General features: G+C 42.2%; 2 protein-coding genes across 4 annotated transcripts in view; one reads left to right on the forward strand and one right to left on the reverse strand.

Moving 5' to 3' along the window:
- ZNF106 (zinc finger protein 106) overlaps positions 1 to 2,419 on the reverse strand; it is a 76,688-nt gene extending 74,269 nt beyond the window's left edge. The window contains exon 1 of the mRNA XM_019519077.1: positions 2,331 to 2,419. The gene's annotated coding sequence lies outside the window, so the exon portion shown is untranslated. The remainder of the gene's footprint in view (positions 1 to 2,330) is intronic.
- Positions 2,420 to 2,671: 252 nt separating this feature from the next.
- Positions 2,672 to 27,116, forward strand: part of SNAP23 (synaptosome associated protein 23) — a 35,359-nt gene continuing 10,914 nt past the window's right edge. The window contains exons 1-5 of one of the 3 annotated variants that reach the window (XM_019519083.1): positions 2,672 to 2,757; positions 20,437 to 20,552; positions 21,209 to 21,250; positions 23,724 to 23,772; positions 24,251 to 24,368. In XM_019519083.1, the coding sequence (XP_019374628.1) occupies positions 20,496 to 20,552; positions 21,209 to 21,250; positions 23,724 to 23,772; positions 24,251 to 24,368 (266 nt within the window). In that variant the 5' untranslated portion in view covers positions 2,672 to 2,757; positions 20,437 to 20,495. Of the gene's footprint in view, positions 2,758 to 3,310; positions 3,405 to 20,436; positions 20,553 to 21,208; positions 21,251 to 23,723; positions 23,773 to 24,250; positions 24,369 to 27,116 lie in introns of those variants that run through there. The other 2 variants (XM_019519082.1, XM_019519081.1) reach the window with 2 other exon arrangements.

Below are 27,116 nucleotides of genomic sequence, written 5' to 3' on the forward strand. Positions count from 1 at the left end.
GCATCCCCAAGCAACCGCAGTATAATCCTCCCTGATGATGGCTCCTCCCTTCCATTGGGTATACGCCTCCCTTATAGCCAACAAAAACTCTATGAAGGAGTAAATATATAAGGTACCACCTTGTCCTGCATTCAAATAAAAGTTAAGTACATTCAGAAACACCCTGATGAATTGGGGCCTAAAGGGACTATTTCCTCCTCACCTTGTAAGGACAATAGCTAGCCAACTTTGTCTCATACCTGCTATCTCTGCAGTGGTTTCCTGCTTTAATAAAGGTCCCAGCTTCTTATGTTTTCAAAAATAAGTCTCTATGATTTTCTCTTAACTGGACTGAAGAATATTTTAATTACTAGTATAGATGGGGCACAGTAACTTTTCATACCAAGAAAAGAACAAAAAGGTAAAGGATGATAGTAGCCTAATGAGGCACATGATAGCTATCTGGTGTCTCTTCCATTTTATCTGAAAATAGACTCTCATCTATGGTAGTAGGCTTTTCAGCACCAGTTTGAAAGGATAAAGAAAAAAAATCTCATCATCTGTAGCTACAAATAGTTATGTAGTTCAGCATGATCTTGTATATTAGCAAAAATACACATTCCACCTGTAATGTGTTTTAAATAAAACATACTTTTTTGTAGTCTATATATTCTTCTATAGCTTTCAATAACTAGTCCTAAGCAAGGCAACAGGCAAGCAAGAAAAAAAAGCCTGCATCACCCCCTGGTGGCAAATCCATTACAGAAACATGCAACCACTTAATGATTAAAGGAATCTTAATCAAGTCAAATATGCCCCACCCCCACATCCCAATCCTGCAGAGACAAACTTTTAATAAAAAGTAAGGCCAGCAGGAACTGACTCAGTTTAAGTCTATTTACCTACTCTGTAGGAATGCTGGAAGAATTTACATTTGTAAACAGGTTAAACATAAGAAATGCTAAATATTATTCTATTATTCTAATTATTGCATAAAATCAAGGTACAGGTTGATGGCACCTCCTACACACATGTTGCTTTATAAGCAAAATAGGAACTATGAAGTTAAACAGTATTCTGGAAGCTGTAGGACAGACCATTGATTTAACAATACTGTACATATGGAAGGGGAAGAGCTGATGCTAAAGCTGTTGCCTTTCACACTTCTTACCAGTACCAAAGGCTAATCATCAAATAGGTTATGGAGAATAAATTACCACCTCATCTGTTGCAGCCAATTTCTCCCTACATAAAGGGCTTGAGGGCCTGGGCAGCAGCAGCATATCACGGTTAGGGCTAGGGACAAGGCAGAATTAACACCCCAGCAGTGTTAAGTTTTGTGGATAGAGAATAATCAGGTGGCAGTTAAACTGAACACAAGACTGTTTGAAGTAAAGAGCGGTACAAGACAATGACAGCAAATACAGAAACCAGTCCCAAAACGCTCTTACACAAATACAAAACTTAGTCTATACAAGTAGGTCTATGGATGTCAACACAACTGTAGTCACATACTGGAGTTACTCGAGTGCTCCACTGTTTGCAGGATAGGACTCTAATAATTCATTAGAGCACTCGGTTATCTTGGTAGCTAGATGGTCATTTGAAAGAAGCAATGAATGGAGAAATAATAGACCTGACTAGCAAGGGAGGTCCAAGAATAACCCCAGAAACACCTTCCCAACATAATATATCATTCCTCTATACTCGTTTCCTTTGATAGGCTATTTAGAACACATCCGCACCTTGAAATCTGCAAACCTAGTTTACACCTTCTCTGGAAAGCATGAGGAAGTGCTTGCTACATGTAACATTACCATTTAACTAACATTTGCATCAGAGCAGGTCTCATTCTTGTTTTCTGTGGCGTGTGCTTTTTTCGGTTAAGATGTTGGCGTGACAAAGTACAGCTGTAGCTGTGATGGCCTAGACCAGTGAAAGACAACTTTCTGGCAGGCATGCCACAGATAAGTCCTGCATCTTTCCCAAGTGCTCCAATCCCCTCCTATGCCCAACCCACTGCTCCACTCCGTGTCTGATCTGCTCTCCTCATCCTGTGCTCCCTGCCTGGCTCGCAGCTCTGCTCCCGCACACCTGGTGTGGTGTTGCCCGTGGCCCCCCAGTGACCCGCGTGCCACACGCGCTGCCCGTGCCTCTGTGCCACAGGGGCCACCCCTGCCCCAGAGAAAAAGCGAGGCGAGGCATGCAGGCAGGGAGGACCGCCGCGTACGAAGTTTCCTCAGGGGGCGCTGGGGCAGGCGCCCCGTAAAGCCAAAGCCCCCAGTTTCCCCGGGATGGAGCCCAGCCGAAATCCGCGCCCACAGCCTCGGCCCCAGCCCCGCCAGACTCACAGGCCGCGTCCTCCTCGTCCCACGGCAGAGCGGCGACCCAGGCCGCCATCACCCGGCGCGGCCGGAGCAGACGCCCAACCGCCGCCGCCCCCTAACCGGCGTCTCCCCGCCGCGCGGTGGCGGCGCCGACCCGAAAGGGAACCGCGTCGCGGCGCGAGATGAGGCCTCCATTCGCTCAGCCAATCGGCCGCGGCGGCAACGCTCAGCCTGCCGGGAGACCCCAGCGCCCGCTGGGAATTGTAGTCCTGGCGACAGGCAGCTCGTCCGATCGGGGCCGGCCGGTAGGCGGGGGTGTCCCGCCCAGAGGGCGTCACCGCTAGTAAGCGGGTCTCCGGGACAGCGCGCCCAGGGCAGCTCCGGGCGGGGCTGCTTCAGCTGCGCCACGTGCAACAAAGCCTGCGCGAAAGGGGAGGAAGGGAAAGAAGAGGCGCTACAGGAGTAACCGGGGACACATCCTCATGGCACGAGCCGTCGAGCTCCTCTCGGGGGTGGGAACTCACGCCGTTCAGCGCCGATCAGGTTCTCCTTGTGCGGGGCCTGTGAAATGCCACGAGACCATCCCCGCCTGCGGGCAGCCGGCTGTACTGGAGCAATGGTGCCTTACTCTGGGGAGCATTGGGAGGGACTCAAGGGCCGGCAGGGAGGGGCCGCAGGAGCCGCGCACAGCTAAGGGGCGCTCCCGAAAGCGACTGGTGGGCCGTCTCCCGGGTCACGCGCTCCTCGCAGCCCGCCAGGGAGGCGAGGGCTGAGGAAAGCTGGGCCAGGGATCCTCGGGACACACACAAAAGCCTTCCAGCAAACGTCCTGATGCAGTGTAGAGCCGCGCGTTACAGACCAGGCAAAGTAGCAAGTCGAGCAGCTAAGGCGCATGCGCAGAGGGTTGGCCGCTATCTCGATAGGCCCCGCCCAGGATGGTGCCCCTCCTTGTCCGCCATATTGAGTGCGGCTCCTCTAAGTGGGCGGGGTTTCCGCTTCCGGCGCTCGCCGGCTCGGTGCGGCGGGCTCTGCGTCGTTAAAGTGGTTGTAGCGGTGGCGCTTTCACTTGCGGCCCAGTCTCGAGAGCGGTAGTGGTAGGTGAGAGGTGCCCGTCGTCGGTGGGGCCGGGACTTGTTTTCCCGCCCGCTCCGCCGGGTCGCGCTGCCCCGGGCGAGCGGCAGCTTCTGGGCTTGGGTGGGGGTCAGTTGCGGTTCCGCCGGTCCCTGCTGCGGTGCTCTTGCGCGGGCTGTGAATGGCCCGAGCTATCCCGGCGCTCATGCGGGCTGCTGGACCCCGCGGCGCACCCCCCACCCCGTGTCTTTGGCGAAGCCGAGCGGCCTCCTGTGGCTCCGCCACGGCGGAAGCGCTGCTGCGCCCGCGCCTGCCCCCTCGGCGGCCGTAAGAGAGGGGCTGCCGGGTCCCCACGGGTCTGTTATCTCTCTGGCGCTGCCTTCGGAAGCAGGCTCTAGGGGACGTGATACTGTCCCAAGCAGGCTTGGGATCTCTGGTGTTTCTCTCGACGCTCTTGAGCAGCAGTTCCCACCCTTTTTTGTTGTTTTTAAACGCTAATGGCCAGTGCCTCTCACTCCATCTCCGTGTGTGGGCACAGCCAGTCCTAGAGGTGTGCGGGACCGGGGCAAATCAGCCTCGGTGGGGCTGTTGGACCCCTGCAAAGGTAGGGCACAGCAGTGCTGCACCAACTTAATTTGGTGTCAGGGTCAAGCAAATACAGAGTGCCTGGGGCAAGCAGTAATTCAACAGATGAGGAGTTGGGGGTGGGGGTGGCGAGTGGCCAGATGCTTCTTCCGGGGCAGGGGACTGAGCTACCAGCTCCAGGTAGGCCCTACGGGAGGGGTGTGGCTGCTCTGCCTAGCTCTGCAGAGCCCCCCAAAGCATGGGGCTCAGGGTGGTCATCCTGATTCGCCCTGCCCAAGGGATGGCTCGATGTGGGGCATGGTGGGAGGTGTAAAGGGCTCTCTGGAAACCCTCCATGCCTCACAAGCTGGAGCTCTGCTAGCCTGCAAGGGAAAAGCCACAGTTTCCCATCCCTTTTTTTTCCTTTAAAGGACAATCCAATTTTTGAATTTGTTGATGACCCTTTCATATATTCTTGTGACTAACTTCTGTGACTCATAGGTTGAGAAACCCTGCTCTTGAGGACCAAGCATCTCCTTAGGGGAAGGCTCCTCAGGACCAAGGGAGAGGGCCTGCTGTAGGGCCACCTGCTGCTGAGGTAGCTCTTTGGCCTGAGCTATTCTTCAACAGGGGCTGGCAAGTGGCACACAAAGACATTCTTAATGGAGTTCTTTTGTTTCTAAATTGGAGCACCATGAGTGAGGGTCTTCACCAGTGCATTTTGAGGCAGCAACACTAGCTAGCAACATGTGTAATAATGTTTGGATACCAGCCAACTGGGAGAGGACTCTTGACCCAAGTTATAGGCTTTCCTAGCAACAAACCTTGACTGATGGACACGTGTGAAGCTGAGCACACTAACGCGCTATCCGGAAGAGATGCCATTACCAGTGCCTATTCTTCAAGTTCTCTCCTCTGTGCAGTGTGTTCAGGAAACTGATAAGGGAAGCCTGGGGGGGCGGTGCAGAGTAGTTTCTTTGTGTGTGTTCTTGTATCAGCTGTCCTGTCCGTTTAGATAAGGGACAGTAGCTGGCCTGGGGGAAGGGATTCTAACACCTCGTATTACCCGTATGAATATAAGCAGAGGTTTGAGGTTTTTCTAACAAAAGCAGAATTATTCTAACTTCAGTTCATGCAGGAGTTGAGCCTCCTGCTCATGTGTACTGGTCATGAAAGACCAAGGCCTAGGCCCTCTGTTGTCAACTGCAAATAGGTGATTGAACTTGTAGTAATACTTGGCATTTTTAACTTCAGATCTATCCAGACATCAGTTTGCTGATTCACTAAGGATTTCTTCAAGGAAGTGTTCTTTATTTTGCAGGAAGGGAAACTGACACATGGGTAGTTATGGCACACCTGAGGCCATAAAAACTTGCTGAGTTTTTTTTTTTTTTTTTTGGGGTGGGGGTTTTTGTGTTGGGGGGGTTTGGATTTTTTGGTTTTTTTTTTTTTTTTTGGGGTGGGGGTTTTTGTGTTGGGGGGGTTTGGATTTTTTGGTTTTTTTTTTTTTTTTTTTACAGTTTGGGACGCTGTGGCTTCTGTGACTGGAACAATTGGATCATGTTGGTTTTCTATTTCCTGTCCTTATTTTCTAATGGGAACCCTTCTCTATAACACAGGCTGCTTCTATCCGTCATACCTGTAGGCACACCCATCAGGCGGTATTGTTTAGACTAGTGGTTCTCAACCTCTTTTGTACCAGAAATCATTTGTAAACATTGATGGCCAAGCACCAGGCCATGTTGTGTGGGAGACATGGGCATCAGGTTGGAACTCTGCAAGGGAAAAGCCAAGGTTTCCCACATTTTTCTCCTTTAAGGGAGAATCCATTTTTAAGGTTTTTGTTCATGATCTTTTCGTATATTCTTGCAACCCACAGATCGAGAGACACTAGTTTAGACTTTGGTTTTAGTTGCCTGTTTCCTTCCCCTTTTCCTTACCTCCTGGTGCTTTCACAGAATTTTGCTGGAAATCAACGAGTTAGTCTCTCAAAGAACCTTATTTACTCTTTCAAAAATTGTTCGTCAGTTATTAAACGAAGGTTTCATTTAAGCCGGTCCAATAACTGTACAGTAATTCCATGCACACTTTTAAATGTGTTGGTAAGCCCTTCCTTTTTCCCAGAATCAGGAGAGAAATCATGCTTACTTCTGTTGTCAGAGTACAGCAACTTTGGGCTCCTGAAATTTTTCTCTGTCTAGATGTATAGATGCCTTTTAAAAGGACAATTGGTTGAATGAGCCTATTTCTGTTTTGAGAATTTCTTCTCAAAGAGGAGTGTTCTAGCTCCTTTGGCAGTCCCTCACAGTCAAGGATCGTTGTCTTCTGTGATTCTTACCTGTGTCTAAAGTTAGCATTATAACTAGTATGAAACCCTTGACGTCTTTTTACAAGCTTTAAGACAGTTTGTTCTAGCTCTAAGTGATATGGCCAGTACATTATTCCTTTTGAATGTTGTTTTTAACTTGATCATCAGTAGAAGTATAGGATCTTAATACTTGGTGACAAAAAGTGCCCTACCAGAAATCTTTTTACATGGGTATTTTTTGCGTCCTGATCAAGTCACTTTCTTAATTCCCTTTTGGGTTAAGTAAGTGTAGGGCTTTTTTAATAATGTGATGCTATAAGGAAATCTCTGCAGACCGTGAATCATTATTGCGGGTTTCTTAATTTTTTTCAATTCGAGCGTCCATCTGAAAGTACAGACACCAGACTTAAACAGTATTTTAGCAATGGGCTCATCTAATACTGTATGAAGAGGTATTACCTCCTTTCTATTTCTATCTGACATCAATCGGGGAAATAACTAAGTAGTTGCTGGTGCACAGGAAACTTTTAACTAAAAAATAGTCATAAAACTGCCATTATCTGAAATGTACATGAGACATCTGACCAGTTGCAGGTTGCCATAACCTTTCAAAGCCAGGGCTGTCTAGGAATCTGGTACCACAGAGTATCCAAAAAGCACCATAAGATTGTAGCTTGAGTATAAATACCTCTTAATAGTAGGGAATATTTATATAAAAAGCTAGTTCCCTGAAGTGTTTCCTTTTTATATATAACTCTAGTTCTGGGTTGTGACAAGTTTTTATATAGCTGCTCATTCTGATTTTTGTTTGGACAAATATTAACTGATATGGCTTTCCTTGAATAGAAACTTATTTTCTGTTAAGAGGGGAAAGGCAGTACTTGGACAGGAACAGTTAAGGAAAAAAGGCTCTTCCTGAAGACTTAAACATCTGTTTTAGTGTTTAAAAAAAAATAAAATAAAAAATTGAAGAATGAGCCAACTTTTTATTAGGTCATTTATGAGGATGAGTCATTAAAGATGTAAAAACTTCTCGTAGTGAGTTTTAATAGTGGCAAACTATGTGCCTTTTAGAATTTTTGCTTGTCAAGGTTGATCAAGTAACTTCCTTAATTTTATAATTTTCTAAATTGAGCAGATTTCGTTACACTAAAAGGAAACCAAATATAAATCCAAGTCTCTAGAAATATGTACATGGTGAATGCATTTTGTTGAACTGTTGTGTTGGATGCCTTACAGATTCAAAGCTTGTTGGCATTCCCTTATGATAGTCTGATGGTCTAAGAACAGATTATTCAAAATGCCATTGGGGCTTCTGGCATCTCAGAGGAAAAATGAGGTAACCAGTTAGACTGTAGTAAGTAAATAGCAGCAGCATTCCTGATGAATTAAGGAGCAAGAAGTACTACATCACTAGATATCTAGTAAAGTTAGATGGGATTTTTCTGTTTCTCAATAGAGGCCAAAAAGAGAATGTTTTAATCCAGTATTTTGGAGTAGAGTGTTGCTGAGGGAGAATTTTTCATCTCCCTTTCCCCTTTTTCCCCACAGTCATTGGGATCCTGGTGTTTCTAAACACAGAATACTATTTTGTGATACCTAAAATAGGTGAAAAATCAAGTCTGCCAAAGCATTTGCTGTTAAATTAAGAAATAAAGCAACAAAAGTTGCATGGAATACTATCAAGCTCTCCCAGAATACCCTGGGACTGCAACTTCTGCCTATTTTTGTGGGTCAGAACAAGCCTGGCAAATAATTTATTTGAAACTTTAAATTATGAGATGAAGTAGTAAATATTAACTTTTAAGATTATCCATGACAATGGGGGATATATAGTGTTCTTTGTGAAGCAAAACATTACTTTAACATCAATTAATAATAACAGAGAATTGCAAAAAAAAAAAAAGGGGGGGGGCAGCATGTTTGTGCATGCAATTTTAACCCTCTCCTATTTTACCAATATGTTTGAAGTGTAACCCAGGAAGGGAATTTCTTCAGATAAATATTTCAACTTTCTCTCATGTTTACCTTTTTTATTTATTATTCACGTCTTCTGTTGTTGTTTACTAAGAATTCAACTGTCTTCCCCCCCATCTATTGACTGCTGAACTGCCATTGGAAGCTCAAAACTCACTAATTACTAGTAGCCAGGCTTTGCATTTGAAATCTATAACCAGAGGTGAAAATCCCATAGCCAGCCCTTGAGCATGGAGTGTCTCCTTGCTAGATTATTCTGTAAGATTTCCCAACTGAGGGAGACTAGGCCAGTGGTCCTTCACCTCATTATGCCAAAGGCACCTCTTGGAAAATGCCAGCTAGCTTTCGGGGTTATTAGTTGTAGCCATGTTTGTCTAAGGATACAAGCAGGCAAGGTTCTTTAGGTAGATGTGGTATCTTTTTATTAGATCAACTAAGTAGTTGGAAAAAAAGTTCTTTGCAAGCTTTCGGGCACAAACACTCTTCCTCGGGCAGCTAGCTTTCGCTCATTTTGGGACGACAGAAAAATAGTAGAGCAAAGAACTTGGAAAAAACTGAAAAAGGTGAGAGTGCTTGTTTGTTTGGGGGGGGTTTTGATCCTATGGATTCCTATTTGAAATCTCTGGGTACATCCTGTGAATCGTATACAGGCATATGTCTGCCTAACTGTCCTAATACTGTTCCTTTTCCTTGCTAGGAAATATTTTTGTTATGTCGTTGTGCTGTTATTGTGGAACAAGTATAAAAATATAGCTTGTTCTCTACTTTTGGTGATATCAGTGGGGGAGGAAGAGCCTGTGATAGCTGCATTTCTGGTTGAGGACTGGCAGAGCAGATGAAGGGGAAAGTTGGTAAGAGGCTTCTTATCAGAGGCATGGCTTTGAGGAGGGATGTGGCTAGAGGGAACTAATGTGATAACTGTCTTGCTTGAATCTGTAAGGGTTGTCCTGGAATGGAAATGCGTAACTGTTGCAATCTAAGGTGCAAGGGCAATCTGATGCAACTTGAAATGTGTGACTGCGGTTGCACAAAATCGCTCTTAATAGGCTTTCTTAGCCTGATTAGAATATGCATTTGCAAGGATCTGTGGGTTAGAAAATTAGCAGAATTTCAGTATGTAGAATAAGCTGTTTTGTGTTTTGGACAGTGCGCTCTGAGTTTGCTCCTCTAACTAGCTTTCAAGTACCAGGGAGTAAGGAGTTGGAGAAAGTGTAGTACATGTATTTTAAAACCCTAGCATTGAGCAGATCTTGTGCAATTGTGAACACAGCTACCCATAATGTGGAAGTCCCTTAGTTATACACCTCAAATGCTTATAGTGAATCAAGACTAGCCTAGGGGGACTATATGTAGTAAACTCCCTATTTCAATGTCTTTCAGTACTTGTAGGTCAGAGTTATTTAAGATAGCAGCTCAAGTGAGATTTGTCAAATGCAGTTTTGGAAAATCAACTGAGAATTTTCTGAGCCTAATTCTAAAATAGCAAATCCCCAGAAAGACAGATCAGGGACTAAGTGAACTAGGAAAACTACAGTTGTGGAAGTTACAGGAGGTTAGCTTTTTTGTATTGACTAAAAATTGTGTGCCTAGGGACTGAAAACAAGCAGGAAATATAACAAAATACTACCCCCAATTGCATAATGAATAATTGACATCTGGCTAAGCAAAATGTCATTGTCAGTTGCTGAAGGTGGGAGTTTAGCAGGGAAATGCCCATCTGGGGGACTCTGAAATGCTGCAAGGATGGATGTTCTGATATCTGAGCATGGGCTGGAAGAAATCTCCATCACAAGCTGACACCAAAGTTTGTTCTGTAGAAGACTTGTATCTATAAGCTGCTATTGGTATTGGTCATGTTAAATATTCTTGTCATGCTGGATTTACCTTTTAAAAGTAGCTTTTTGGTTTTAATCAATATTTGAAGAGCAACTCCCTTGTTACACTTCTGAACTTGATCAGTTACATCCATGAGATCAGTGTAAATCTTTTTGAAAGATTTTGAACAAGCTGCATTACTGATTATTCCAGGGTTTGGCATACAACCTATATACTCCCTAATGTTAAATACAGTGGCAATTTTAGATGTGGCCAGAAAAAATATAGAGAACTAAAGGAAATAACTTTTCAGGTGGCTTTTGATCTTTGAGTTTTGAGAGCCCCAAAAGGAGGACTTGCATCTAATATCCAGAAATGTTCTCACAACTTTAATTTTCACTGAATTCCTTTAAACATTCCTGTGCTAGCATGTAAAAACCAGCAAATGAAATAAAGTAGCCTCTTAGCTGTCCACACTGGGTGAAATGACACTAAAATATTCCTAACTTTTTTTTCTTTGTCTGCATAGTCATGCTTTTGTAGCCATGCTAATACAGCTGTTCATAGAATAAAGGCTTATGGGAAGTTAAATGTAGTGTTATACACTCCCTTTAGGAAAGGATGCCGAAAAATTGCCAGCTAGATTTGGCTTTAAAACTCATGGAAAAATCAGCTTAGTTCTTGTTCAGATTCTTTTAGAACCAGAGATTTGAGAGTTGGCTTAAATGTGAGGCTTCAGAATTTGCCTGCCTGGAAACTGGAGTTCTCATGCTGAAGCATACACACAATGAAGGGTTCTAGGAACAGAATAAAATGTCTTATTAAGCGCAGAATCTAATATACCATTCTAAATATGGAATGCTGCTTAAAGAAATTTAATTACTGCTGTCTTGCTACTTCAGTGAAATGTAACTGCTAAAATGTTTGGGTTAGTACAGTATATCATCGATACCTTGGAGGCTGTTTTACTCGGGTTCTTTCAGGCTCTGAGGGATAGAGGTCATGACATAAGATGTCATTTTGGCACAGGAGAATTAATTTAGGAGGCTATGTGGATGCAAGTTGCTATACATTTGATTGGTTCTTGTTTTTTTTTTTTTTTTTAAATGCCATTCCTCAAACAAGGCTGAAGGCAGTTTACAATAAAGCTGCAAAAAACAGATAATAAACTATAATAAGAATTCATGAATTCTTATTAATTCTGCTTAACTGTTTAGATTTACTTTTTTCAGGAATGAAGCAGAAGTGCTTATTAAAACTCCTGCTGGAACTTTTTTGTAAATAGTTTTCCCCATCTAAGGAGTGAGGGGAAGTTATACCCACTAGGCTTTTCAGGTTTCATATTATTTTCTCATCTGTGGAAAAGTGATTGATTAGGAAACCTGGTAAGAGAAGAGCCCTCTTTCTATGAAAGAGCTAAAAGTGTATGTATATACCAAACCATACACACTTTATGTAACTTCTGACTGTACTTTAGTTTTTACTTGACATAGACAGTTTAACCTTGAACAAAGTCCTGTTTGGTTGCATAGTAACTTGTTTTCTCTAACCTTGTAGCAGATGGACGTTTTGCTGCCTTTGAAGACAGGTGCAGGTTTCCTCTCGCTTTATGCGGGTTTTGTATGTGAGATTTGCTCTTGCGTGATGACCCCTTTTTTTTACCAATAAGTCACTATATGCAAGGTGAATTCACTCTTATGTGATTGGTGTGGTGGATGCCTGCAGTCAGCTGCTTTGTGCGTTGCATTGTGGGAGTGACGTGCACCAAAATATAGTCTCCTGCAACATGTTTCTGTAGTTGCCATCCCCATTTTGACAGTGCCCTGTGGTTGTGTGTACTGTCTGCTGTTGTGAGTACCAAAATTGTTTTGTAAAAGTGGTAGACATGGGTCTGGGAGTCAATACAGTCAAGGTCTTGAAAAGTATCCCTATTTGTTATGTTGTAAAGTGGGTTCCCTTTATGCAAATTTGAGTTATGCACCGTGTGACTGCTGGGCTCTGAATAGCTGCTCTTGGGCAGCCTTTGCTTTGGTGTTGGACGTCGAGCACCTTACGGACTCGTGTCGTTGCCCAAGTCGATGTCTTCCCCTTGGGTCGCCAACCCCATTCTCGCCTGCCATGACTTGTTGTTCCTTCAGTAGGCGGGGTTGGTCGTCAAGTGTAGTTGGTGGCCCATGGTTCGCCCGGCGGTCGTTCACGGGACTCTGCCACCCCTACACCCTGGCCTCACACCTCCTTCGGTGCATCACCCATCCATTGGCCTCGTCCCCTCTGTGGGGTAACGCCCTCCGCCTTTGCCTCTAGGTGCCCACGGCCTGTAGCCATGTTCACCCGTAGGGGCCTGCCTGTCAGCCCTCCTTGCCTACACCCCTTTCTTCAGGGGAAAACGCACAAGAAAATGGTAAACCTTCCAAGGCTTCTCTTCAGCCTCGCTTCCACAGGGTATACACTCCCTTCCCCTATGCCCCTTTGTCTGGGAGTACCTAAATAAACACAGCACCAAAAATACTGAATAACAAGCCACTCCCTGCCCTCTTACTATCCTTCCCAGGACTCTCACTGGGGTTTTGGTCCACTCCTGCCCCATCACCTCCAGTATTACTCTCGTCTGCCCTTCACTCCATCTGGGACTCTTGGCAATGCCCGCCCTGACTGTAAACCCCTTCAGGGCTCTCCTGAGGTCTTCTACCCCAGTGCAGCTTCCTCCGCGCCTCGTTGTCCTGGCACCCCCACCTGTGGTCAGCTCTGCCTCCTGGTGCCGCTCCAGCCAGGCCTCCAGCCGGTGTGCCTGCCACTCCCTCGTTGTCCAGTGCAGGCTTCTGTTGGGGTGCTCTATCTTGTGCTGTCAGCGTCCACCCCGGCTTGCCAGGCTCTGTGGGTCCTGTGGGGAGAGTCCCTTTTGCTGCTGACGGCAGCTGCAGCTTCTCATCCGTGCTGTCCGCCCCTGTCCGCAGCATCGGCCGCCATTTTTATCTCCTCTGGCCAGTGTCTGACTCTGATGTCCTTGGCCGGCCGTAATTGAATAAAAAGCCGGCTGATGAGCCACACGGGCTCTTCATTCTGCCCCTTGCGTGCTGCGTCTCAAGCTGCCAGTAAGTATTTCCCATTACTTTGTCTCTTGGGACACACCGTTATGCTGTACGTGTGCTCCTGGAAAATGTGAGGGGAAATTTGTATTGAAAATACTGAACAGGTTAAAAGCATATTTCAATTTTTGTTCATATTCTGTTCTTAAGCCAAGACGAGAATTTTCTCTTTCAGCAGTTGTTGCCACTTACTAAAGTCCATCATGGACTTGTTCTTTGTGAAGTCTTCAAACTTTTTGTGCAAAATAAATACTTATGACTAGAGGTGCAACAATACATCAGTCTGAAATTGGCTTGGCACTGATATAAAGAAAATTGACTATATTGGAACAGTTGGTAGGGTCGGAAGGGACCTGAGCAGATCATCAAGTCCGACCCTCTTCCATGGCAGGAAAGAGTACTGGGGTCAAATGACCCAGGCAAGGTGTTCATCTAGCCTCCTCTTAAAGACCCCCGGAGTAGGAGCCAGCACCACTTCTCTTGGAAGTTGGTTCCAGATCTTAGCTACCCTGACAGTGAAGTAGCGCCTCCTGATATCCAACCTGAATCTACCCTCTGCCAGCTTGTGACCATTATTTCTTGTCACTCCTGGGAGTGCTCAGGGGAACAGGGACTCCTTCCATTTTTGAGAGGGCTTGAACTGTAACATAGAAGGTGCTGAAAATGGATGTTGTGCATCAGCATTGCAAAAGTAGGTAGCTGCTTGGTTAACCAAGCAGTATATACTGGTATAGAAATTTTTTCTAAGATGTAGGCACTTAAATAACATTTAATAATTGAACAACTAGTTGTGTGACTTTTTCCAGTCCAGGAGCCTAACATCATAGGTGCAAAGTCCATTTTGTTACCTACTAGCCACCTTTTCACACTCCTATCCCAGTGGGGTTCCTTATTTTGTCAGATATGAGGTACAAACTTACTTCCCCATGTATATTTCTTCTGGGCTTCAGTAGATATTAAAAGAGCAACTGACCTTCAGATGAAAGCTGTTAACACTAAGAGCCAATGTTAAATAGCTTAAAACTCTAAAAGCCAAATTTTGCCATCTTATACTTAGTTCAGTAAAAACATCATCTATGCTTTGCCTGCTAAAACCTAGATTGGATCACTTATCAAATGATTTTTTTCTATGTTGAAAACAAATCTGAGGTGTTTTGTGTTCTGTAACTTATGGGTTGAAACTAAATAAACTACCATATCTCTAATTGGAAATAGCGTACTTTGTAGGACTATTTGTTCATTGGAGTTGCAAGGTGAGGACATCACTATATGGCAGGGGTGTCAGACAAACAGCCTGTGAGCTGCATCTTCCCTTTGCCTGCGGAGGTGGGTCATGTGGGCCACGTAGCTTCACAGGATGTCCAACCTACCTGTTCTTTTCCTTCTCCGTCCCCACTCTCTTTCTGAAAACACTTTACTGTCTCTTTGTAATGATCTCTTGTGGATAGTTGCTAGATGTGTCATTCAGTGTAAAGTATGTACACTTCAGGTTCAAAGGAATCTTGGCGAGTACTTGAGTAAAGGTGGAATGGATGATTCCCTTGTTAATGCTTACTTTGCAGAAGATGCATAGTGTTTTCAGTGTGCTCTGGGTCTGTACCACGGTAGTAGCCTGCCCTGCTTCAAATGCAGAAATGTGGCGAAGCCACCTTGGGTTATCCCTAGTAGCTGTTCAAGTATATAGCCACTCAACTCCCTGGAGTATCTACCAAGCATATTTCCAACTTGAAAATATATTACGAGTGCTGGGAGGGGAATGTCCTTGCTGGGGGTCTCTGCTGTGTAGGTATGTCCACTATATCACTTCCTTTCTCTTAAAGATTGGATTTCCTTGGTGTCAAGTTTGCTACGTTAGTTTCTCCACAAACGCATCTATTCCAAAACAACTGGAAACTATGGGAACTGTAAGCTATTACTGTAGTTCTGAGTTACTCGATAAGTAGGCAGAGGTTGAGGAAGCTGAGCTCTGTTGAGAAACCACTTTGTTCACAAAATAGCTATGGCCAAAGCAGGAAATGAAGTTTGCCTAACAGCTGTTACTTTGAAACCATTGTCTAGTACTAAATACTGCTCTTTTTTTTTCATCCGGTATTGGCAGGCTAAATCGGTATTGGCAGGCTAAATCGGAACCTCCCTCTTCACAGGAAGGAGGGAATAACTAGGCTTTTGTTTTGTGTTTTTTGTTTTAAAGCAAGTTTTAGCATTGCAAATGGAAGGCTGTCTCTTTAGGGCCAGGGATTAATTTGGTTGATGGGCAGACCAGATCTTGCAATTAAGTTGTGTCAACTCTTAGTCAAAACTCAAGTTTAAGAAACGTCAGCAATCCATTACATAACATTTAAAGGGGCATTGGCTCAGTGCTGTCCGGGGTGGGGAAACCTCCAAAAAAACACTTCTTTACTTTGACAATGCTTAAAACTGTTTTAAACCAGCTAAACTGACTTTCAGTAAGAAAATGTTACAAAATTAATTAAAATTTAAAATGTTACAAAAAAAAAGTCTCTAAAATTCTTGACTATTCCACAAAGGTCTCAAACTGCAAGTTGAATTTTCATGCTTTGTATAATTAAAAACAGCTATCAGAACTCATGCTGTTAGTGTAGCTGAAACTTCTGAAGAAGAACTTAAATTTAAAAATATGTTTGGTGCTTGTATTCAAGGAAAAAGTAAGCTGAATATTTAATTATTCACACCACTTTGGGTTAAATTTGTAATTTTTCAATATTCTATAAATAGTTTTACCCTACAGTTTCCCTCTCTTCTTTCCACTGACACATTCCTGAACAAAATAAGTTGTCATGGGCACTTAGCAGGGCTTTAAAGTATGACAAAAGTTCATAGCAGATAATGTTATATTTGCATATCTACAGTTCAGAAAAAAGAGAGACCTAATCTGGCAGTTCTTTGAACAGCAAAGAGAATTTTTGGGACACAAACAAAGTGAGGGGAAATGGGAAGCCATTTGAATGAGATGTCACTGGGAAACATGCAAGGGTAGGAGTAACCAGGATGAAGACTTCCTTGATTCTGAATGAATGACAAATGCAAATTACTTCAGAATCAGAAATAAGGAATCGTATCTTATCACAGATCTGAAGATTGTTTCTTTTCATTACCATAATGGGTATCACATGCCAAGTATTCCTTCAGATCTGGTAGGACTTTCTCAACTGAAAATTGCAAAGCGTATGGTTAAACTTAGTGAAGAGAGGGAAAGACGAGCTAGACCTACATTTTACTCATGTACAGGCATACCTCGTTTTATTGCGCTTCACAGATATTGTGTTTTTTTACAAATTGAGGCAAGACCCTCCACCAGCAAAAAGATTATGACTCGCTGAAGGCTCAGATGATGGTTATCATTTTTTAGCAATAAAGTATTTTTTTTAATTAAGGTATGTACATTGTTTTTTAGACATAATGCTATTGCACACTTAGTAGACTACAGTATAGTGTAAACATAACTTTTATATGCACTGGGAAACCAAAAAATTCATGTGACTCGCTTTATTGTGATATTCGCTTTATTGCGGTGGTCTGGAACCAAACCCGCGATATCTCTGAGGTATGCCTGTAATATGCCATTCAAGATTGCTATTAATTCTGTTTAGACTCTTTTAGTTAAATTTCTTTTTTTTAAGGCTTGAGTGTGAGCCCCCTTCTAGAAAGAGGCTAGCCCACACTAGCCCACAATCTGTTGTTTTAAAGGTGAGTGAAGTTGAACATGGAGCACAGCAGGAACAAAAAAGTGATTCATGATGGCTGGTCAGTTATTCCTAATGATCCTGGTATAGTCCTTTTGTGTATCAATAGGATAGATTTCCCAACCCAGTCACCAGGGAAACTGGGAGTAATCATAACACCTAAAAATGCCTTGCTCTAGAAGCTAACAAAGAAGAAAATTTAAAGTGCACTTTGAGAAGAGTTTTTCTCTGTGACCATGTGGGTAGGGGGCAAAGTGTGAAGAGTTCTACAAGAGCCAAGAAACAAAAGATCATGACTCTTCAAGCTGTTGTGCCTCACTTCATGAACTGTTGGGAAAATAGTGTATCTAATTCTGAAATCTACTGTTAGTAAAGTTGTACAACTTGAGGAATACTTACAAAAACATGAGGCTCTCTTTCCTGTAGTCTCTGTGCAATGGCCTAGTCAAATGCTGTTTACAAGAGCTTAGGCATCTCTGATTTTAGTTGGTCTGTAATGGCTGTGTATGGCCTATAGGCTGGATCATGCCCATAGCAGCTCAGGGAATTTGACACCTTAGCTGGAGCATGCTACCAAGGAGGAATCTCCAAGATCTTATTGCCTGCCATATTCAGTTAATTCTCTGAAGCAGGGGAGGCACCCCCAGGGTTGCAAGCAATGACCCTGGGTAGCAAAAGGTTATCAATCCTTGGTTTGAGATGTAAATTGACCTTGTCTTCTGTCCACCTGGACAACTGTAAAGCATCCCAACTGCCAGGGAAAACAAGATGAGGACAGCCAAGTGACATGCCTCTTAAATTTTTTTTAGACCAGTTTTACATGAAAAACTTAAGTTCAACTTTCAGAACAATGTTGTCAAAATTATCAGCAAGACAGCTGTACAAAGAGGCAAACCAGCTATGCTGGCAACTAAAGCTAAGAGCAATTGCTTTCAACTCGCTCCAGATTAAGCATGCCACAACTAGGGATGTAGTGTGTGACTACTTGTATATAACAAATATCTACCAGTGGTTCTTGGTCTCATTAGACTTGAGGCTGGGAACTCAGAGAGACCACACAACAGATCAGTGTTCTTAATGCTATGGATTCCTATATGAAATCTGTGGTGAATCATGTTTTCACACCTCAACACTGTGGCACCCTGGGGCATTCTTGAAAGGATCTCAGGGCACCCTGGTTGAGAATCATTGCCATATGTGAAGCTGATCAAATCCTATATTTAGCGACTTTTTTTGCCTGACCCTAGCACCTTGCTAGCCTCACTTCATCCTCAATACACTGTGGTGGGTGTTCAGTGCAAAACAATGCTGCTTTACAGCAGATGTTGTAAGAAATTGATTGATTGTAACTTGCCCCTGATAATGCTGTTTTAGGTATACGAAAGTGCTTACCCTAATTATTTTTGTTGGATTATGAGGATGAATATAAAACTAGCAATGTGGTGGTCTTTTTTTTCCAAAAAAAAAAATAATAATAATTTTAGAACAGAAGTCTTATATTTGACTCATCTGTGAAAGTGCTACAACATCTGTTTTGAGTAGAAAAATTTATCTTGGATGAAACTAGAACTGGAAAAATCTAAGGCCAGGTTGGGGATTCAGAAAATGAACAAATTTTAACACACTATAAAATATTTAATGCCAAAGTAGGTGAAAGAGCCAACTTCTGAATTGGAGTTTTGAAGAATAAAGTGTAAAATGTAGTGAAACTTTTTCTGTTTTACTTTTTGTAGGTTACATTTATTTAAGAATATTGCAGGCGGGACTTTCTTTAAACATAACATGGTTTGGGTTTTTTTAAAATAAATCTGTAGCTGTCACTTTCACTAAACATTGTATTTGACTTTCTCAGTGCATGTAGAATATGATACAAGAAGAATTTGATTTCTTTAAGTCGTACCTAATACCTATACGGAACTTTTGTATTGTCATTTGGCAATTTAAAAAAAAATTCTACGTAGACATGGATACACATTTAAAAACATAATTTATATAACCTTTAATAATGTCTGTGTTCCAAAGTAGACCAGCCTTTTAGCAAACCTTTGAAAGACATTTGTTCAAAATTCAGTTGAAACCATGATGGTTTAAATTGGTGTAAGCCAATAGTTTTAAAACCACAGTAGTTGAAACTGTCCAACCCCACATGGAAATGCTAAGGTACAAAGAACATTAAGATGAAGTTGCTGCCTTATGCCAAAGCTTACTTGATCCAAATCAACCTTGGATTACTCTGAGCTTTCCTCATTAAGCGGCTTTTTATATTATGCATGCCTGATAGCTAGAATTGCAAAGGTTGTGCCCACTCTTTCACCCATTCCATTACTTTCTCATAATAAAAGACTACTTTGGGTGGTAGAAATGATGTTTGGTAGCATGCTAAGTACCTTTTCATTTACCTAGGGGAGAAAATTAGTGTTTTTTGATTTAAGAGTTGTCATCTCCTTCTGTGGGGAAAGAGGTACCAGAATCTGTTCCAAAAATATGTCCAGTAATTTGAAAGCCCTATCATTTGGCAGTTACATATTTTATACATATGAAGCAAACCAGTTGTTTGTACAAACCAAATACAGTAAATTAAGGTCTCAAGCAACAAATTGGGAAGACTTGGCAGCAGTTAGTTGGCCTTTGCCCTGTAGTGGAATCCAAATGAAATCTGGTTATCACAAAAGTCAATACCCCCAAGTCGGAATGAAAAGTTGGTTTAATTGGGACCCTAACTTGGAGTTAAGGTTGTTCTTCTGTAATTCTCTTCCTTCAGCTAAAGTGTTGCAACAGAAAAATACTGTGGCGTTACTCTTCTTGTTTTTACCATTGCTGAAACTTTTCCAATCTGAAAAACAACTCAGAGTAGGAACAAAGCAGTTTATACTACTTGGCTCTTTCAAAAGAAGGATGGGTCGGTTTGGTGGTTTGTTGGTTGTTTTTTGGGTTTGTTTTTAAGGATACTACTAGAACCACTGCAGATGGAGTGTTCTCCAAGTATAGCATATCTTGGATTAAACTGATGAAGAAAACTGTAGAAAGCCTTTATAGGCAAAGCTTTTAAAGACTTGATGTTATCTTGGTGGCTTAGTTTGTAGAGAAGAACCTGTAACAATAAAATTTAGTTGACCCTAGGGGAAACGATTTGCACAACCTGTTGTTCAGCATTAGTTGGGGAAGCTGGATATCATGTAGGGGTAACTACTTAAGAAAACATCCAGTTTTTAATACATTCCTTCCTTGTAGGGCTGAAATCCAGTGGCAGTGGAAATCTAACAATATTACAATTTTAATAGTGGCTAGTTGTAGCAAAGAGGAACATAATGGGGGTGGATGGCAGCCCTGTGTCCTGACTTGTCACTCTATTTATGTGCTCCAGCACTGGAAAAAGAAATACCTTCTGTTCAGTCCCTCCTAGTGTAAACAAATGCTGTACTGTGCAAAAGGAAGTAAGGAAACTTTAGGTCTTTCACATGTACTGCAAACACGGAGGTCAAAGAGGTACTTTTCAGTCTTGTTGTCAGCTGAAAAGTCTGTGGAAGCAGCCTGTTGTGATGAATCCATATCATCTACATACAGTTGCTTTCTTATAGGTAAATGTTTTTTTTGTTTTCTTACAGAGAGAAAACAGCCCTTCTTAATTCTTGATCAGCTGGCTATAACATAACATCTCATCACCATGGCAGAAATGTCTCCAGAGGAAATTCAGATGAGGGCCAACCAGGTCACTGATGAGGTAAATGACTTACCAAGACTCTTTTAGTAATGATTTGTAATCTCTAGATCAGTAAGAGGAGTTTCAAAAAGAGCGGGCAGGGCAAAATCAAATATCCTAAACTCGCATCTTACCTGGTTTGGAAATTTTAGCTGCTATGACCAAAATATTTCTTAAACAGGTGCCTGAAGCTGGGCTCCTAAGTTGCCTCTAGGAATCTGCCTGACTTTAAAGAAATAAAAGAGCAAAGCCCCCAACAGCTGTCACAAGGGTGAAAAATGGCTCAGCACTCATGCTGGTAAATTAAGCTGGTTCCTAAAGATAAAATTTTAAAAGCCTGGATTTTGAAAGCATTTGTTTTTGAAAATCTTGGTTTAGCTGTAGTGTAATCTTCATCGACTTGCCCCAAAATGCAGCTCTATTATTGCAGAATGTGACAGTAATCAATGCTGTCTCTGACCTTAGCAAGTACTAAGAAATGAGCTTGACTCATGGAAAAGAATTTGAAATCATTATAATCCTGACAGGTTTTCTTAAAGTTGCTTCTCACGTTGGCGAAGTTATTGAAAGTTGGTGCACTTGACTATTAAGTTGTAGTGAACTGTTTTAACGTTTGAATAATTTGTTAATCGTCTTACAACATGAGCTTGACCAAATGAAATTTTCTTTCTTTCTAGTCTTTGGAAAGCACAAGAAGGATTCTTGGCTTGGCTGTTGAGGTAAGAAAATTCTCAAATTTACTCTAGAAAAATGAGGTTTTCCTTGGATTAATGGTGTATTTGGAGAAAATGTTTGTGCCCAAAAGCTTAAAGCATCATTTGGGTAATTTTATGCAAAAACAAGCTTATGGGCCACATGAAACATTTGAAGTTTATGAGCTTGTTTCTTCCTCCTCATCGAATCCATACAAAGTAACAGTAGTTTGAGAGAGACTTCATTAGTAGATATGTAACAACTTGGATATGGAGAAGAGAAAGCTCTATATACCATCTATTTCTCAGCATAGGTTTCTTGTATGACTAAGAGGCTGAAGAGATTAACTTCCCCAGTAGCAGACTTCCTGTTCTGCAAAGTAGTTTGCTCTCTAGAATATTGTGGATTGTAAGGTATAGGCAGCTCCCTGTTTTGGCTGGGTGGATCTCATGTGAATGATCATTGTAGTTGATGCATACCGTTCCTTTTGTTTCTAACTGCACTGAAGTAGTTTGCTGCTTTGTGGACAGATTTTTTTTTTTAAGAGGAAAGAGTAGATTGCAAGAACAGTTGAGTAGTTAGTTCTAGGCATAGCTTTTCCCATACTTTTGGGTTGTCTGGGTTTTGTTTTGTGTATCTTTTTTTTTGTTTTTGTTTTTTAATATTTAAAAAAAAAAAAAGCTTTTTTTCCTCTGTACTGGCAGGCATAGAACTGACTAGGCAGGGTGACAATGACAGAATACTCAGTCACTTGTTCAAAGCAGACTGGAAAAACGGGTATCTTGGGTGCAAAATTTTGGATTCATAGTAAGTTTTTCTTTCCATTCTGAGATGATGGGGAGACCTAAAACAATAAAGACTTGAAGCTTTTTCTTGCCCTTGTGGTTGAGAGGAGCTTTAAAGATGACTCTTCACTATGAGGACCTGAGCTGAGGTTCAGGAGACGATACAAAATGGGGACCTATGTTGGCAGCCTCTTGCTGCCAGACTTCGCAGGAAAGGAGAAAGAAAGGCTGGCACCAGTTACACTAACATAAATCAGAAGAAGATGTTGAGTACTAGAATCTGGTACTGATACCAGGCTTCTTCTGCACTTGTAGTTCAAAGTTCCTTTAAAAAATGCCTTTTTAAGCAATTATCAGAAACCCAAATCTTCACTGTCATAGCATGTTTTAGCCTAATAAGCCCATGCTAAGCTATGGTTACTTATAATTATGTGGCCTTAATGCCCACTTTTAGACACTGATCCCTTCAGACACTGATTTCTCCAGTGCCAGGACTGTTCTTGAGTTATCTGGCTGTAAAACTGAAAAGAGGATGACTGATCCTTCAAACAGCTGATGCAGAGTCCAGAGACTGAACTTAGATTGGGCAGTTCTCTTGCAGCAAAATTTAATTTTTCTTTTTCTGGTCTTGGTGAAGGCCTCAAATGTTAAGCAGTGGTGGAAAGTGAAGGTTATGGGGGTAGAATAGGCTAAAACCAACTTTCTAAACACAGTGTATCCATGTTTCACACTTTTAAAAAGAGTGAATCGGTGTGTCTAAGAGAAGAGGTGAGGGAGGGCAGATCAAGTTCCCCATGGTAAGGGAGGGAGTGGGGCTGGGGCTGCACAGCCAGGGCAGGGCACAGGATAGTTGTGGTGGCTCATCCGGAGATGGAGGGAAGGGGGGTGGCTCCCTGCTGCTGCATACACCCTGCGGAGGAGACATGGTGGGGGAGAGCTCAGATTTGTGCACAGAGTGAGGACAGACTGTGGGCTTGGGACTACACCAACTTCTTCGTGGTTTGGGGAGGGCTGGGCCAGGACAGTGCCAGGAGGAGGGGTTATGGGGTGGGCTACATCCACCCCAGAATTCACCATAGCCCCCCTCCCAGCCCCCACCCCCACTAGGAAGGAGCTGGTACAGCCCCTGGGCCTGAGTCCACAGTGGGTAGCCCACCCTCACCCTGTGCACAAATCCATGGGGCCCCCATGCTGCCTGTGGGGGTGCACAATGGCAGGAGTGCCCCCCCACTTCCCTGCCCTGCCCACTCCCTCCAACACCATCAAGGCCTTGATCTGCCCCCACCATGCTGTTCCTCGCCTACAGGCTTACCAGTCGGATGCTGCTCTCCAAGCTGCTGGACTGCATATCGGCTATCAGATTGGAATTGATCATTATGTCTGGTTAATAATCAGCCATTGGTATCGTCCAAAAAATTCTTTATCAGTGCATCACTGCTTTCAGCTCAAGACTTCTAAAACGCTGCACAAATATTTGAAGAGGGCTGGTAATAGCAATGCCATTTCCACCAAAATTACAGCGTTGTCACTGCAAAAATGCACAGATTTAGAGGTGATTATTTGTCAAGTGTGCATCTCTCATGGAGGTGATGTAATTCTTCAGTATCAGCTTCTATAATCCAGTGTTCTGCTGTAGTTCAAAGATGGATTGCATTTTTTTCACTGGCACTAGAGTGTTTTTTACTTTGTACTTTAAAATAGATTCTCTTTACAGTCCCAGGATGTAGGAGTCAAGACTATCACCATGCTGGATGAACAAGGAGGTGAGTTCTTGGATACAAAGTGGAATTGTGAATATGGAGTCTTGCATGGCTTGCAAAAATTGGTACTAATGTTTGTATGGTGTTCACATCTATCAGCTTTTGGCTTCCTTAATTCTAATTAATATAGAAAGGCAAGTAGGATATTCCTGTGTTTTTGCTTTTGGTTTAAAGTTAGCCAGGGACAACAGCAGGTTGTCCAGCCAAATAATGGTGGTGTGATGTATCCTTTCTGAGAACAGGAATTTCATGCAACTCTTAAAGTAAACACAATGACAAAAATACTATGCCATGAGGGGGGAAGACCTTTAAGCAAGGAATTCTAGAAACCTGCAAGCAGCATCTGTTGTGACATGCCACTAGCACTTAACCTTTCAGAGAAGTGCATTTTTTGCGGGGGGAAGTGTTAGTGTGCAAATATATCTAGCAGTTAGATTTCTCCAGTGTCTAATCTCCTCAAACTTTGTCTCTTTTCTTTTAGAAAAGCTAAATCGTATAGAAGAAGGCATGGACCAGATAAACAAGGACATGAGAGAAGCTGAGAAGACTTTGACAGAACTCAATAAGTGTTGTGGTCTTTGTATCTGTCCTTGTAAAAGGTCAGTTGGTTCATATTTGGGTGCAAGTTCTAGGATCCTACAAAAAATACCCTATTGGGGAAAGTCAACGCTAGTAGTTATAATTCCCTAGAGGCATCTGATACTTATGAATAGCTTGCTGAAAAAGTACTCTTAGCATACTAGTAGCTAAAACATGCCTGTAGTAGCCATTTGTTATCTTGACTTTTGGATGATGGGCATTAATGTATTTGTATAGCATCTTGCACAACGGAATGCTAATCTGCTTTAAGCATTAAAGCACTATAAACATTTAAGACCCAAGACCATATAAAATTTTTTTTATTTTCCCTCCCTGTTGCTAGTAACTTTGCATTGGAAGGTGGCATTTAAAAACCATTCCCTCTCCAAAATATTTCTCCACTGCAGGCACTGAAGCCCCCCCTCCCCATCTTCCTAAGTGGGGGTGGAATAAAAGTCTAGCATGTAATAGAAATTGCATGTTATACACTGCAGTGGGAGTGAAGAAAGGAAAAGAGGAATAGGCTTTGGTCTATTGGTTTTAATCTTTCTCCAGTTTAATTTGTAGTACTTCATTTGTTCATCAGTGTTGCTACCAACCTATTAGAAAGTGTCAGGTAATAAAAGACTTTTTCTGAAATTGGCTAAATGGCACTTCTGTCATTTGCTTAAACATTCTACAGCAAAAAGTGAGGTGAAGAGCAGAGCATTGCTGACTCTAGATAGGTTAATTGGTATTTAAAAATGTGTAATTGAGTTGAAACTATACAAAGAAAGTAGTGGTAGGGGAAAGAAAAAATTATCATGCATATTCTTCCAGTGAACTTGTGTATACAATCTTCATTCTCATGATAAAAGCCAAAAGAAGCCTGATATGAAAGTTTCTGAATTGTGAATTGGGTGGATTAACTCTAAGTTAAAATACCTCAAGATAGCATTACGATCTGAATGAGCACAGGCTGTTGTGACCATTCTAGATTAAGATGGAAAACTATTTCCAGTTCTGAAAGTTCACCTTATTATGTAAATCTGAAATCAATAGCTCTGGCCTGTAGTTTAGGTCAAAGTTGTTGTCTCAAAATATGATTTCACTTGGTTATCTTCCTTCTCGGCAGATTTCTAGGTTTCACACACATTGCAGTCATAGGCAATGAGCTGGCATCTTTTCACTGACATCCTCTGTTAAATACTATCTCATGCTGTGTTTAAGGCATTTTTGTAGCAGTTCCAAGTATATTAATTCTGTAAGATGACTGACTTAATGAAGTGCCTTAGCTTTTGGTATGTGTGGTGAGAAATGGATTAAACACAGGAAGATAAAAAGCTATCAGCTCTTCAAATCTACTTGGTACAGGCTTTTCATCCCAAGTTCCACTGAGTGATATATTTTTACACAGATATGCATCACTGGAAATAACTTCTCTTTTTCTCCTTCCCTCACTTGAATTAAAACTGCTTTATAAATAACTTTTTTTGTTTTTGTTTTTGTTCCCTTTCAACATGGGACCTTAGCTGTACTCTGAAAAATCTGTGTCACTAACCACTGTTTGCTTGTTTGGTCTTTACTGTCTCTTTTCTCATTCTCTCCTAACACCTTCACTTGCTTTCTAAAAATGAAGACTAAGTACCAGAAGCTGGATTCGATTAACTGGTGAAAGTGGATTTTAAGACAAGGGCACCCTGTACTCTTAACCAGCTGTCTAAGGTGATGTTCTAATTGGATGTACACTTGCATGTGCATGCTGTATGCATGCAAGAAGCCTTGTGTCTGCTTTTGTGTTGTAATATTGATGTTTGTTTTATAAACAAGAATATATGCTAGGGAATGGGTTAGTCATAGCAGCCTGTTAACCCTGATCCAGCTGCCTCAACCTGGGCTGTAAATGCCAGAGCTTTACTGTGTCACTGCAGATCTTGAGCATATTGGTTTTCTTCAGTAACTATAGTAGCATTTTTAAAGGTTGTTATTTGTTAACCACAGACTTGCTCCCTCTCAAGTTCCTTCAACGACCACAGTAAGTTTGGAGAAGAAGCTACTTTTTTCTGTCGGCCCCACAAATCAAGGAAAATGGTTCCTGGACTCTTGAATGATCTGAGAGAGACTCTACCCTTCTGAACCCTATGCCATCCCACTGAAGAACTAAAATGTTAATTATCCCTTTATCTAATACATGCACATGCGCGCATATATGTGCACCCCCATGCAGAAGTGAGTTTCTGCTTGTATGAATAGGAATTAATGGATGTGTCTTACAGTGAATCTGAGTACAAAAAGGGATCAGATTTGTAGTAGGACTGCATCTTAATTTGAAGGTAGTTACAGTTGCTGTGTTTTTTATTTAAGTATCTTTCCACTGTTTCTGTTGAAGATACTTGGTTCTATTAAGGGCTTGTTTTTTTTATACAGTTAGACAGTTTCTGAACATCATAACTTACTCTGTGATCTGAGAGTAGTAAATAACTTAAGTCCATCCTGTTTGACATGGGCATCTCCTTGATTCTGCAAGTCATTTAAGTTTTATGATAGGAGAAGTTGTGAAATGGAGTTCTTCAGTTGGACCAGATTTGGATTCCCAAGTTTGCTTCTTGAAAAAAGATTTTTTTGATCATTCTGACTTGTTCAGGGTCATAGCCAATGCGAAATAGTTTTTTGCTGCTTTGCTCATCTGCAGTCCTAACATTACTACAGCAAACAGCAGTTAAAATCTGAGGGAGAGGGTTTTTTTGGTTGGTTATTTTTTTGTTGTCCGTGTCTCCCCCCCCCCCCCC

Source organism: Gavialis gangeticus, unplaced genomic scaffold (genome assembly GCF_001723915.1).
Source record: "Gavialis gangeticus isolate Ggan-Ray unplaced genomic scaffold, GavGan_comp1, whole genome shotgun sequence".
Taxonomy (NCBI): Eukaryota; Metazoa; Chordata; order Crocodylia; family Gavialidae; genus Gavialis; species Gavialis gangeticus.